Raw genomic sequence first — 14,242 nt, 5'->3', positions numbered from 1 at the left:
GTGTAAATAAGAGTTTTATCCTCCAAAATGATAAAATTTCAATATTTGTAAAAATAAATGAAATTATAGGACAATCGAATCATTATATTAAAAAATTAGAAATTAAAAATAACGTATAAAATATTCATAATAATATAAGTAGAGAGTTACAATGAGCATCTGAATATGCATAATAATAATCCATAGTAAATTAAAAACATAGGATCGATTGAATCTTAACTCAGTTGGCATCGATATTGTTATCTGTGTAAGAGAACATGAGTTCGAATGTGCTGAAGCACATTAATTCTAGATATTATATAAAAAAGAACGTAGAGAGGACGGAGGAATATTTACGTAAATAAACAAAATAAAATAATTAAAAAATAAATATCTAACCAAGTTGGCAAGTTGTTCACGCAGATATATAATCACAAGGCGCCGAAGTTAGGTCGGTGACATACATCCACTCCTCCACCAACTAAACCATCAATTTTCCTTGGACCATCCTAGTCTTCTTTTTTACCCCTACTGTGAGATACCAACTAAATTTAAAATCGAGTCGAATCAAATTTTTAAATGAAAAATAATGTTCGGCTTAACATCGACTAGTTCAATTAGTTAAGCCTTTTGAATCGAATAGAGTTGAATTTGATTTTGGTCAAAAGATTTATATTTGATATATTTTTTAAAATAATAATATATCTATTAGAAGCCGATTAAGTCAATCAATTTATTTTATACAAGTCTTGAACTACTCATAATTTTTTAATACCGAAAAAGAAAGATATTATACATTTTAAATGCGTTAAAATCCATTCGTTTCACAATATTGTAGCGAAAACAATATAAATCAAACTATAACTAATTTATTTAACCGAACTAAATTAACCAAAAACCATTGATTAAACGGATTTGGGCACCCCTATGGACCACATTTGTCCGGTTGTGGGAGTAATATGGTAAATTGAACTTTCATACATGTGGTTGCAGGTCTTTATGAGCTATTATGAAATTAAATCTATTTGGATAGGATGGGGGAGTTGAATAAGTTGTGTGGATGGAATGTAGAGACTACTAAACCCTAGCTGCCATCATCAACATTATTATTATTATTATGATGATGATGATGATGATGATGATGATGATGATGAAATGTACATTGGCATGCCATGGGAGCTGCCGCAAAAAAAGTCCTCCTTGAAGTCAACTGCCCTTAAAGACAATGAATCAATGTGGGGATTAGATGAAAACTATGTGGAACCTTTTAAATACTTTTAATGTAAGGAGGAAGGGGGGGGGGGGGCGGGGGGTAGGTAGGTACTTTACAATAATTAAAAAACTTGGCAGCCTCTACACATCCACGGCATCGACCGGAAGTGATGATGCGCGGTGAAGCGGGTGCGGAAGCAATGCGCCGGTGTAGAAACTCTTGGCAGTGGATACTGTATCCAGATCATACGATGAGCCGAGTGTTTCGGTGTTTTGGACGCTTTGGCTTGCAGAACTGGCACATCTTTTCCCGGCGGTAGGAGGGAAATATGGAGTACGATGCTTTCCGGAAGGTAACGATTTTGGGCTTTCTCTGTTAGGGGATGTCAAGATCGAAGATGGGGAAGCGGTTTTGTTATCGTTGTCATTCAACAAGTCGTTGAAACTTTGGGGCAAGCTGGGATATTTCGGTTTAACTCCTAATTGTTGGTCCCTAAGTTCTCTCAACTGCATTTGGTACTTGGCTTTGAGCCACCTTAGTTCTTGCCTAATTTCATTCTCGTAATCATCAAATAAACCCGAACCGATTGAACCGTAGGCTGAAAAAGAGTTCCGAGCTTTGGATTCACTTTGACCGTCTATGTTTATAATTTTCTCCTCTTTTTCGGAAACCGACAGGTCGGACATTTCGTTCACTTTGTTGCAGCAAATGTCCTTTGGTCCTGGCGGAATTAGTTCTGACCCTTCCCGTTGACCCCAAATGTCGGCATAATGGATACCGTCTGGTTGGCTCAAGGAAGCCTCTACACCTTCAGAAACACATTGTTCAGGCTCTCCAACTTGGTACGTGATCTCTTCAAACCGGCCATGGACAGTGGTGCAACCGTGTTTCCAACACTCGAGAACTTGCAGGTTCTTGGCACCTGCACTACTCGATGATAAGAAATCCGAAAGGTGGCCATTCAAAGCACAATTTTGACAAAAACTAGAACCCGTGCATATCGAGTTTTCATCTATGCCCAAGCCCCTCTTCCACTCTGGTACCAAAGATGCGATTTCCCCATCAATCATATCTGCTATTTTAGTGACATCTTGGTCCGTGATATCAAGCTCAGAAACCATTTCAGTTGCAACACTCAACGCAGTATCTGACTCGATGTCAAACGGAAAGTAGATATTCCGGATTCGACCTGCTTAAGGATATAAAATTTGTAACATTAATCCATTGTAGAATCAAAAAAAAAAAAGGAAAGAAAAAATAAAATGAACTCTACCTTCTTTATCTGCAATTCTAAGCCTCAAAAATATGCCATCATCATCTCTCTTTTTGCCCTTGATTATAAGGTCAACATCTCCCAAATGACCATCTTCGAGATCTAATTCACTTGTTTCGTATTCAAGTGAGTTATAGCCGATATTGCTCTCATGTCCATAACCGAGATAATTGCTGTATCCATTGACCAAAGAACTGTTGTTACTAACATGAACATCGTAAAGAGGTTGTCTCATGAGAGGTCCAGCGTCATAGCTGTCTCTTTGGTACTCAATTAGTCTCAAATCCAAACCATAATCATCGATTTGAAGAAAAGGGTCTCTTAGAAGCTCCATGGCAGTAAGCCTATGAGATACGGTAGCTAAACATTTCTCGATAAATTCTCTAACCTCGGGATCCTTTACCTTGTATAAAGCCTCTGGCTTTTTTCCCTATACCAAACATAAAATATGTCACAAGTCAATCTAAACACTAAAAACACGAAATTTTAGCGAGGGTTATGGTTCATACCAAAACAACTTTCTTATAGATCTGAGCAGGATGAGTACATTCACTATATGGATATTCAAAAGTAACCATCTCCAATATGCACATCCCAAATGAATATATATCAACTAGTTCATTATATTCCTCTTCATACACCTCGGGAGCCATAAACTCCGGCGTTCCTAATACCAAACAAACAATCCAGCCGTAAGGTCATTTTATCGATGTTCATTGAGCATAAAAGAAAAGTATGTTCGTCAACATACCGACACAACGAGCGGCGTGGGATTTACGGAGGATCGCAGCCAAGCCTAGATCACCGATTTTGACTTCCCCTTGGTTGCCATTAATGAAAATGTTGTCACACTTAAGGTCTCTATGAATAACAGGAGGGTCACGGCTATGTAAATACAAAAGCCCTCTTAAAATCTGTCTACACCAATGCTTCACAGCTCTAATGTTTACCTTCCTATGTTTCAACCTATACCTATATTCCAAAAAAAACAAACATGGATTAATTTAGAAGACCTCCATTGGAACCAAAATTGAGACAATAGAGACAAGACAGGATGGTGTGTGTACTTACTGTCTGAGAGTACCAGAAGTGAACATCTCAGTAACAAAGTTGATGTTCCTGTTGGAAGTATCAACCCAGGAAGTGCAGAATTTCATTATGTTTTCATGTTTTAAGGTTTTAAGGAGATGGATTTCACAGTACAATCTCTCTAAATCATCTGAACTTTGTAATAAATCATGAAGTTTCACTTGGTTCCATGCTACTTCAGTTCCTTCATATTCATCAAAAGCCTTGTAGCTGTAAAAAAAAACAATTTTAAACAAACAAATACACAAACACACACCATACAAGAAAGAGAAACAAAGAAAGCATTTTCCTTACACTGTCTTTGAAGACCCTTTGCCAAGAATTTCATTATACTAAAAAAAAAAAAAGAACAAACTTTGGCATCAAAATAAAAAACTTTAAATTCTCAGAGAAACAAAAACAAAATTTGACAAAAAGGGTATTTAGTTATTTACCCTTCCATATCTACCAGTAGGATCAACTTCAACAAAGTCAGAATCAGAACAATCAAGTTCAAAGCTTGTTTCACCATTCATTCCTAGTTTTAAGAACTCAACAATGGTTTTTTTCTAAAAAAAATGGGTAAGAAGAAGACGAAGAAGAAGAATCAGTGAAGGAAATGAAAAAGGGCAAAGAAAACTAATGAAATCTGTTGTTTTCTTTAATGGGATTGTGGAGAAAAGCAAAGAGATAGAGAGGAAGGGGGGGATATATTCAAAAGGAGAAGTGTTTAAAAGGTTTAATTGCCAACTAATAACTACGGAAAGGAAAACGAGGCAAGGATTTTCACAAGGTTGTGTGTCTGCTGCCTGCTTTGCACCCAAAGACAAAAACCCAACCCCCTCTTTCTTCCTCTTTTTCAACTCCCTCTCTTGCTTCTATCTCATCACGAGCTGTAAAAAACAATTAAAATGAATAAACTGCACCAAGGTCCCTAAACTATTGATAAATTTATGTTTGAGTTACTAAATTTCAAAAAGTTATAAAATGGTCACTGAACTATTTGAAAGTTTTCATTTAAGTCACTGAGCTGTTAAAATTGCCGTTGTATGGCTTTCTTCGTACTCACCCCCATCACCAATCCAAAGGGTAAACTTCGCCTCCTCTTCTATAGTTTAGTTTTTTTATGAAATAACTTTGAATACCACCAATACACGAACCAAAATTCAAGTAGTTTTCTTCTTCAATCTCCGATAATGACCATCAGATCAACTTGGATCTAAGATATGGTCTTTTACTTGTCAATGGATATTATTCCACCGTACCGATTATTGAATTGTCGCTCAAAGATCACCAACTGGACAAAAAAAATAAGAGTTAACAATCCAGTGACTTAAATAAAAGCATTCGAATAGTTTAATGACTATTTTGTAACTTGTTGAAATTGAGTGGTCAAAACGTAAACCTACTAATAGTTTAGTGACCTTACGTGTAGTTTACCCAAAAATTAAAATTAGGGGAGAAGGGTTAATTCACCAAACGTCCACAAATTATCTCCTAGATTTTAAATTAGTTCATAAACTTCAAAATGTTTAAACTATGCCCTCAAAGTATCGGTTTTGTATCAATCATATCGTTTCATTTGGTTGTTAGAATCGAGTCGGACTTAACCTCTCAATTGAATCGAAAATCGAAAATCCTACTTAGAACATTGTGTTAAATGCTAATTCAAATATAACATGGAACATATCTAAACACGAGTATCAAATTATAAACTCATATGCACCTATTTATAGAATTATAGGCCAATTTTCAATGACATTGCATACCTATTATACAATCAACTTGGACCGAACGTGTTAAAAAAGAAGAAGGAAATAGTCTCTTAAATTTCAATTTAACCCAAATTGTCCATGCAGTATATAAACACATGTATTTCGTATACTTCAAATATCCTCCACATCGTATTGAAATTGGACCGATGAAAGGACTTGCTTAATACAATACCAATACTTTAAGAACTCAATTACAACATTTTAAAATCCAGAACTTAGATTGTAAGGACTTGTCATGAAATTAACCTAAAAAGAAGACAACTCCCCCAGTGGACTTGTGTTTCTTTCTTTCTTTCTCTTTCAATTTAAAAGTCTTCAAAACAATTTTTTTTTTTTGGCAACAGCTTGCACGACATGGACCAACCATTTTTCTCCTTCATATTTTTTTTGTGGTTTTTATAGGACAATTAGATTTTATTTTTGGGTTTTTTAAAAAAATTATTTTTTTTTGTGTCATAGAAATCTTGTGATAGTTTTTTTTTTAATTTTGGAACATAGTTTGGTTGGAAAGTAACCTACGGGCTATGGGCTGGGCCTATAATCAATTGACTCTTAGTATACCCCAAAGGATTTGATGTCACCATTTAACTCATTAATTGTCTTTTCAAGTTCAATTTTTTTGTCTTTTATAAGGAAAAAATTAATGGAGAGAATTAAGTCTTGTACCTAAATTCGTACCATATTACAAAGCTTTATCTTTTTTTAGAAATTTCAATTAAAATCAAATGAATGGATGGAAAACGTTTTAATTTGTGGTTGAATTTAGTTCGGCCAATATTTTAAAATTTCGATTATCAGTTAATTCAGTTCGAAATTTGATAATTAATCGAATTAACCAAATTTAATAATGTCAATTATGTGTTAATTTCAAGACATAAAATTTCGATTAATTCAATTAACTTTCAAGACAAAAACATATATTTCAATTAATTTCAATGTAATTTTTTATATGTTTTATAATTGTTTTAATCAAAAGACAAAAATATATAAATTTCGGTTCGATTATTTTTTTTTAAATATTTCAGTTCGATTAACAATTAAAAAGTTATACAATTCAATTAATTTATTTGATACGAATCCGATTCGATTAATAACCGAACAGACCGTTTCAACATCTAATGAAATCTAATATGGTATGAAAATTTTTGGATTTATAGCACTATACAAAATGCAGTCTAGATATGGTTTTATTGGATTTGTTATGACATGAATATTCTATCTTTCAAAAGATATATTTTTTTATTGTTTCTCTTTGTTATTTATGGGTTAAATTCTTAATGAGATTCGTGTCTAAGATCTATTGAAAAAGTATATAAAAGCATATAAATATATTAGGCTCTACCTTGATATTAGTGAGTGTAGACGTATTCATATGCCAGGTTTAGGTATGATATTAATATATTTTATGTTCGTTCAAGTTTGGCCCGACTTAAAATATGAGCTTAAACTTTTGCTCAAACTCGTCCATATTTGCAAATGACTAACTCAAACTCATTTTAGGCTGGCCCATATTTTTAAAGTATTTATTTTATTTTATTTTATTTTAATATTTAATAATTTTATACATTTTTTATTTATTGAAATTTTTTATACAATCATCTTAACATTATTTTAATGTTTCCATTAAAGTAGTATTATATATTTAGTATAGGTTTTTTTTTATAAATGTGTTCTAAATTACATAATATATAAAAATAACATAATATAAAGTATTATAAACTTAAAATCGGTCGGAACAGGCTTGGGCTTTGAATGTTTAAGCCCAAGTCCAGCCATATTTTAAATAGCCTAATTTTTTGTCCAGACTCATTTTTCGTGCCTAATATTTTTATTCAAACCCTCTCAAATTTTGGGGGGTAGCCCGACCCATGAACAGGTCTAAGTGGGTGTATACATAGTTGAAAATTTAATTCCTATAATTTGCGATAGAAGTATTCATGGGTCAAGTCGAGTCTAAGTATGGTATTAACATACTTTATATTTGTTTAAGCTTAGCTCGACCTGAAATATAGGCCTAAATTTTTTTCAAAACCCATTTCAGACTCACCCATGTATATGGTCATTTTTTAATGTTTACATTATAGTGATATTGTATATTCAAAGGTGATGCCAGGGGAGCTGGTGCCTTAAAATAGGAAATTTTGATTTTTTTCATGTTGTAATTTATAAAATGTTTAAATTATTATAGGTAAAATTATATTTTAACCTCCAAAAATGATAAAATTTTGATGGAGTCCTGTACAAAATATAAACATTTAGACTTTTTAAATGGAAAAATTACATTTTAACTTTCATAAAAATATAGAATTTAGTTCCCCTTAAAAAAAATTCTGACTTCACCCCTATATATACTATTATAGATTTAATTTTTCATGTGTTATAAATTACAAAATATATAAAAATAATATAATATAAAACATTACAAACTAAAAAAAGGCTAAGTCGAGCTTGGGTTTATCAGCAGAGTTTTCTTCAATTTGGATGAAAATGACAAATCATTGGATTGGATTATATGATGAACTGATTCGATGTTGATTTATTATATGGTGGATGAAACTAGTGATTTTCAATATTGATTAAGTATTGTTTCATTGTTGATTATGTTTGGGATCTAATGAGAATTATAAAAAACATTAAGGGTTTTAATGAAAATCTTGAAAAATTTTGAAGGCCTTAATCATGATTTTCAAGACATGTAGAAGGTTTAATGTTGATTATTGAAAATGAACTTTGATGATCTAAATGATTTTTTTTTAATTGAGGGGGTTTATACAAGACTTAATGTTAAATTTCAAAATCTATAGAAGATTTAGTGATTATTAAAAATTAAATTTGAGGGTCTTAATGAGAATTTTTTAAAATGAAGGGCTTAATAGTAAATTGCAAAAATTTGTACCTTGGCACCCGTATCGATGTGTTTTTTCTGGTACCTTTTTGAGTTTATTAGAACACTTGTTGTGTTGCTTACAATGTTAGAGCAATTGTTAATGGGAAATTTAGGGTCTGTTTGATTGGCAGTAAAATATTTTTCGTAAAATAATTTCTGGAAAGTGTTTTACTTTTCTGTAAAATGATTTACTGGAAAATATTTTCCGGTGTTTGATTGAATCTGTGTAAAATATTTTCTGCTGTTTGACAGATTTCCTGAAATTATTTTTCGGAAAAGTTGTTTTTTACATATATTAATATATATTAATAAATTTTTATATTTTAAATTATTTTTACATATATTGCAATGATTTATTTATAATAACACTCAATTAATAAGCTACAATATTGATCGTTATAAATTGAAAACAACTAATATCAAATAAATTATTTGTAATTGTGTTAAAAAAACAAAAAAACAAGGATTGAATAATTATAAATTAGCTTCGAAATCACAATGAATACTAGAAATTAATAATATTACCCAAATGCATGATTAGTAGTACACCACCTATACTGAATAGATATGTGCAATATACTGAGTACCAATACATTAAGAATTAATATCAATTGAAAGCAGTTGAACAAATTTATATATATCAACTGAAAGCAAATTATTAGAATACGAAATGGCAATATTCACATATTCTAAAGCTTCTATCAAGCTTTGGATGTGAGCTAATGGTTTCTTCAGCTGCAAAAACCCCAATCCTCCTGAGCTGAAGTTCCAAGATTTTCCTAGCTATCATGCTCTGCAGACATATATTAGCATGGTTATGGAAGTAAAGAACAGACACAGTGTGGTAAACAAGAATAATATGTAATTACATGCATGTGTGCATACACCTCTCCTTGAGTATGTATCTGTCTCAGAGAGAAAGATCTATATTGCAACTTAAACAACAAAAGAAACATAGATACGAAAAGATAGTCCTCATACATCAAATTCTAAACTTAAAAGAGTCATTGATTTACAATAAGCAATTTCAGATGTCAGAAACATCCATCTAGTATATATAATAATAGGTGGAATTCATTCTAGCACTTAAAATATTTCTTATGACATATCATGTATTACTCATAGGCGTAACAACCATAGCACTCCCTGAATAAAGGTAACTCTTGAGGTTAAAACAGGAGAGTTGAAATTGCCACAACAGGTAAGCATTAAGCATAAATTTGTTGCTACCCGAAAAGAAAATATTTGCTACATGTTTACCACTATAGACAAAGCCAAAATGTGAAATATATCTCCACTATAGACAAAATGTCTGCTTCATGTTCTAAAAGCACTTATCATCATCTACAGACCTGTTTTGCCATACAACAATGTATATCAATATACAGTTTGTAGGAATTAGTACAATATATGTACAATATATGTACAATATATGAGAAAAAAATGATCGTTTAAAACGAGAAATAAGCAAACCAATCCATGATTTGCAAAAGTAAATACTAATCAGCAAAGAGCAGTTACGAACCAACTACTATTGGTGATATGATAGCCAATGCACCGGGCTTTATCATCTCCCTCAAAGATGCCGATGCTACAATAGCAACATAGCGACCATAATCTGGTTCCTCCTTGTAGTCCTGCAGCCAGAATAATTGAATTCAACGTCACTTTCATTACTTCAATTGAAAAAAATGCACAACTTTAAACAACAGTAGATAGATGAAGTTCCTACTCTTGTGTTCAATCCTACTTCATTTGTCGAACCTCAGCAATTGAACAAAATAAAAAATAAAATACTAACAAATATGCAGAAACCTCTAACAATCAAAACTGAAATTAGAAAATAACTGAAATAAAAACTCAATCAAAGAAAAAAAAAGATCAAGAAAGTAGAAAACAGAAAACCCTAGAGCTTCCAATCAAGAATGTGAGTAGAAATCTACCTTCGATGAATCGCGAGAAGAGGTGACGAACAAGGCTGTAATTTTTTAGCAAGCTAATTAGATTGTTTAAAATTAGGGACACGATTAAACATATTAGGGAAGAAGATCTAGAAAACCTAAGACCAAAATCTATTCATGCAGAAGCATTTTGCTTGACACCTTTGCAACAAATTAACAAGATCCTTCAATATAAAACATAGAGAAGGAAAAACAGCAGAGAAAAGGAGGAAAGGCACACCTAAGAAAAAAATCACGATCAACAAAAATAATAGACAGAGAAAAGAAGAACAGAACCTGTTGATAACCCAAGAAGAAGAAGCACACCGGTGAGGAGGAGAGGCTGACGTTGATGGACGGAGAGGAAATGAGGAGGAAATGAAATGAGAAGGAAATGAGAGGTTGAAGTTGTGTTTTTCGGAAAATGTCTTACGGAAAAAAAATCTGTAAGACATTTTACGCAAAGAAGGGGAGATTTTCCCGTGTTTTGAAGTTGCTTTTCCAGAAAATCAATTCCTTTGGTCAATCAAACACCGTAAAAGAGGGAAAAAATTTTCCAGAAAATGAAATACTACAATCAAACAGACCCTTAGTCAGTTTTGTTTACTTTACATTATATATTAGTTACTTATGTTTGAAATGTTATGTTTTAGTTATTTATGTTACCGTTTTGTTACGAAGTGGTCACTTTACAGTTAAGCTTCGTTACCTCCCTGACGGCGGTTCTACGTGACAGACCAAATGGGTTTTAAATGTTAAATTGGATGTCCTACGTGGTAGTCCAAATTAAATTTATTTAATTAAAAACTTATTTTTATCTCAGCAACTGAACATCTAAGTTGGCATTTAAAATCTATTTAGACTACCATGTAGGATTGCCGTTAGGGAGGTAACGGTAGAGTGACCACTTCGTAACAAAATGATAATGTAAGTGACTAAAACGTAACATTTTAAACCTAAATAACTAAAATGTAATTTGAGATAAATAAAAGTGACCATTTTTATAGTTTACCAGTTATAAAATGACATGATTTTGCAAGTGTCATTTTTATTACAAATTGAATGTTTTTACTTGTAATATTTTATTAATTGTTATTTATTTCAAGATTATGCAAGAAATATTAGGTTTACTTGTAGGGGGAAACTCATATATATTTTTTAAAGTGGGAATCATGTATTCTTAGATTCCTTATAGTGTTATTTACTTTCTTTATTTGTGTTTAGACGTGCTCATGAGTTGGGTCGAACTTGGTCTAAGTATAATACTAATATATTTTATGTTTGTCCAAGTCCGGCTCAACTCGAAATTTAGGCCTAAAATTTTGTATAAACCCACTCATATTTGCAAAAAACTAATCCAAGCTCATTTTAGGCCCTCGTATATTTTTTTTTAATTTTTTAAAAAATATTTATTTTATTTTATTTTAATAATTTTATACAATTTTTTTAATTTTTTTATATATTCATCTTAACATTATTTAAATGTTTATATTAGAGTAGTATCGTATATGTAGTATAGATTTATTTTTTTAATGTGTTCTAAATTACATAATATATAAAAAATAACATAATATAAAGTATTATAAACTTAAAACAGGCCGAGTCAGGGCCAGGCTCGTGCCTTAAATGTTCAAATCCGAGCCCAACCCATATTTTAAACGGGTCTAATTTTTTTGCCGAAGCCCATTTTTCGAACATAATATTTTTGCCCAACCCTCTCAAATTTCAAGCAGACCTTTGGGTCTGAGCAGGTAACCCGACTCATGAATAGGTCTACTTATACTAATCATGATCTTGTATTTGAAAATAAAGAGATTAAAATATATGGATATTATCTAGAGGATATTTTGGATATATGACCAACTTGTTTTACTTGCTTATGAAGAGGGTGTTATGTCCTACATGTTTTATGCGAAGATTGAAGTAAGCACAAATTAGTTTGTTTTAAAGAACATTTGATTGCATAATTTTTTTTTCAATTTTTAAGATATTGAATTTAATTTGAAAGTGAATGGATGCAAATCGTATGATATTAAGGTTGAAGTTATTTTTACGGAACTAGAGTAGCTATGTTGTTATCAAGTGTCGCACTCCGAAAATTTGTATGGTAGATTTATCTTTAGGTAAGACCCTATAAATGTAGGCTTAGTAATCGAATTATGTAAATTATCTTGTCTCCTCTTATGATGTACTTTTACTATTTTTTATTGTTTCACTTCTTTGTTATAATCTACTGTTGCATCATTAGTTATGATTAAAGGTGTTCATGGATCAGGCCGAGTCGAACTTCAGCATTACATTAACATACATTATGCTTGGTCAAGCTCGACCTGACCCAAAATATGGGTTTAAAATTTTGCTCATGCCTGTCCATATTTGTAAATGGTTAATCCGAGTCTATTTTAAGCCCACCCATATTATTTTATATTATTTTTAGTTTAATATTTAATAATTTTATATATAAGCATTTTATCATTTTTGTAGTATATGCATCTAACATCCATAGAGGTGGTAGTGACTTTCAAGATTATATATTGATAATAGAGCGATGCGGGTGGTGGAGCAGAGTGTGCCAACTATGGGTGGATTTAACGATATCCACCCCGACCTTGCTCCGCTCCATTACCATCCCTAAATTATATGCACAATTTATTCATGATGAAGTTTACAATTGACTTATACACTAGGATACATAAACGAGGTTACTCCTATGATATTTTGAGCCTACATCTTGAGGTTTGGTGTAGTTGTACTCACCAAATATTTATTGAAGTGTAAATGAAGGCATGAAAAGAAGCAAGTAGGTTCTCACATCTATTCAAAAGCAATTTCCCTAGTCAACTTCTTGAAAGATATGAAAAGCAAGCAATAAACTGCCCATTCCCCCAACTTCTGAAAGTGACAAAGCAACCATATAAAAAAAGGCCAAATTTTTAAGTAAAGAAAAGAACCCACCATTCACTTCCCCCAAATGAAATTTTGGGATTCAGGAAATTAAATTGGATTTTAAGTATTAAGAAAAATAAAACAAAGAGAGAATTTTCTTTTTTTTTAAAAAAGTACTAACTCATATATTTCTGGTGTATTTGGCACATATTCACAACAAGAAGAAAAAAAAAGCCTTGTTTCATAGAAATAAAAACATCATAAATATGTTATATATATACACAAAGAGTGGATATATAGCCTCTGAAATGTTTCATTGCTTGGCAGGCAGCATGGATGATGCATTTGATTCCACCAACATGGACCATAACACATGCACATCTTCACAAGGGCATGATTTCACATCCTCATACAAAATGTATATCCCTCTTCCTGAAATATGCACACCTATATTTACATAAGAAGATAAATTCTGATTGTTTTTGTCATATACCAATCACTAAACATGATGCATTGAAACAAGTAATGTGCGGAAATTGGTATCATAAAAGTCCTTGTACTAGGGGAAATGGGTAAATTAGTCCTTATACATTAAATCAAAGAGAAAATTGATCCTGCTATTAAAACTTTCTATCCATCTCTGCTATTAAAAACTGGTTTCTATACATGAACATTGAGTACACATGGCATGCTACGTGTCAATGTTTGATTATTCCGTCAGCCACGTTGGTTTTTAATAGTACAAATAAATGAAAATTTTAACAAAAAGAACCGATTTTCCCTTTGATTAAACGTATAGGGACTAATTTTTTGTTTTTTTTAGTAGAGGGGGCAAAATGCAATCTTACTCCTACTATAGGGACCTCCATGGTATTTTTACCCATAGCAATCCCATGAAAAAAAATGCCAAGTTTAAAAGCATGAAAAATATATAAGAAGAAAAGATGGAAAATGCAGTGATGGGTGATGAATACATACTCTTTTTTTGAACTGAATGTAGACGAAACCAGAGTTTCTTCAATGGGGAGAGGAGGGATTTCAAGAGCAACCCCATTTGGAGAAGAAGGTGTGTTGGGTCATGTGGTTTTAAACAACAAGACAAGCCCCCAACAACATAGGTTTTGCTTAGACAAGCAGCATTGAGTCTATGTCACCACATTGTTTATTTTATTCATAGAATTTTTTTTACTTGCAAATCATGCGTATCAGATTTTTGGGTCA

General features: G+C 32.0%; 2 protein-coding genes and 1 long non-coding RNA gene across 10 annotated transcripts; all 3 read right to left on the bottom strand.

The window, feature by feature from the left end:
• Positions 1-828: 828 nt before the first annotated feature.
• Positions 829-4,413, bottom strand: LOC107927774 (probable serine/threonine-protein kinase WNK9). 4 transcript variants are annotated; one of them, XM_016858885.2, is made up of 7 exons: positions 3,989-4,413; positions 3,849-3,886; positions 3,537-3,764; positions 3,217-3,437; positions 2,975-3,132; positions 2,466-2,895; positions 829-2,381 (listed from the first exon to the last, which is right to left on the bottom strand). In XM_016858885.2, the coding sequence occupies exons 1-7, from the start codon at positions 4,067-4,069 to the stop codon at positions 1,333-1,335; spliced, it is 2,205 nt and encodes a 734-aa protein (XP_016714374.1). In that variant the 5' UTR covers positions 4,070-4,413; the 3' UTR covers positions 829-1,332. The 4 variants fall into 4 exon arrangements, with proteins under 4 accessions (XP_016714374.1, XP_016714373.1, XP_040944054.1 ...); XM_016858884.2 differs by having other exon boundaries at positions 829-2,384; positions 3,989-4,407; XM_041088120.1 differs by lacking the exon at positions 3,849-3,886 and having other exon boundaries at positions 3,989-4,400.
• A 4,285-nt stretch (positions 4,414-8,698) lies between these two features.
• LOC107927717 (uncharacterized) lies at positions 8,699-10,687 on the bottom strand. Of its 4 annotated transcripts, XM_041088121.1 has the most exons (5): positions 10,433-10,687; positions 10,139-10,173; positions 9,721-9,832; positions 9,456-9,547; positions 8,699-8,988 (listed from the first exon to the last, which is right to left on the bottom strand). In XM_041088121.1, the coding sequence occupies exons 1-4, from the start codon at positions 10,588-10,590 to the stop codon at positions 9,520-9,522; spliced, it is 333 nt and encodes a 110-aa protein (XP_040944055.1). In that variant the 5' UTR covers positions 10,591-10,687; the 3' UTR covers positions 8,699-8,988; positions 9,456-9,519. The 4 variants fall into 4 exon arrangements, 2 of the variants coding, with proteins under 2 accessions (XP_040944055.1, XP_040944056.1); XR_005910059.1 differs by lacking the exon at positions 10,139-10,173; XM_041088122.1 differs by lacking the exon at positions 9,456-9,547 and having other exon boundaries at positions 10,433-10,679.
• A 1,963-nt stretch (positions 10,688-12,650) lies between these two features.
• On the bottom strand, positions 12,651-14,242 carry LOC107927664 (uncharacterized). Of its 2 annotated transcripts, none has more exons than XR_005910060.1 (2): positions 14,000-14,242; positions 12,651-13,468 (listed from the first exon to the last, which is right to left on the bottom strand). It is a non-coding gene; the product is annotated as an uncharacterized lncRNA (long non-coding RNA). The 2 variants fall into 2 exon arrangements; XR_001692492.2 differs by having other exon boundaries at positions 12,651-13,453.

Source organism: Gossypium hirsutum, chromosome D02, assembly GCF_007990345.1.
Source record: "Gossypium hirsutum isolate 1008001.06 chromosome D02, Gossypium_hirsutum_v2.1, whole genome shotgun sequence".
NCBI lineage: Eukaryota > Viridiplantae > Streptophyta > Magnoliopsida > Malvales > Malvaceae > Gossypium > Gossypium hirsutum.
Note: the sequence above shows the minus strand (reverse complement) of the source record. Positions and strands in the feature narration are given on the sequence as shown.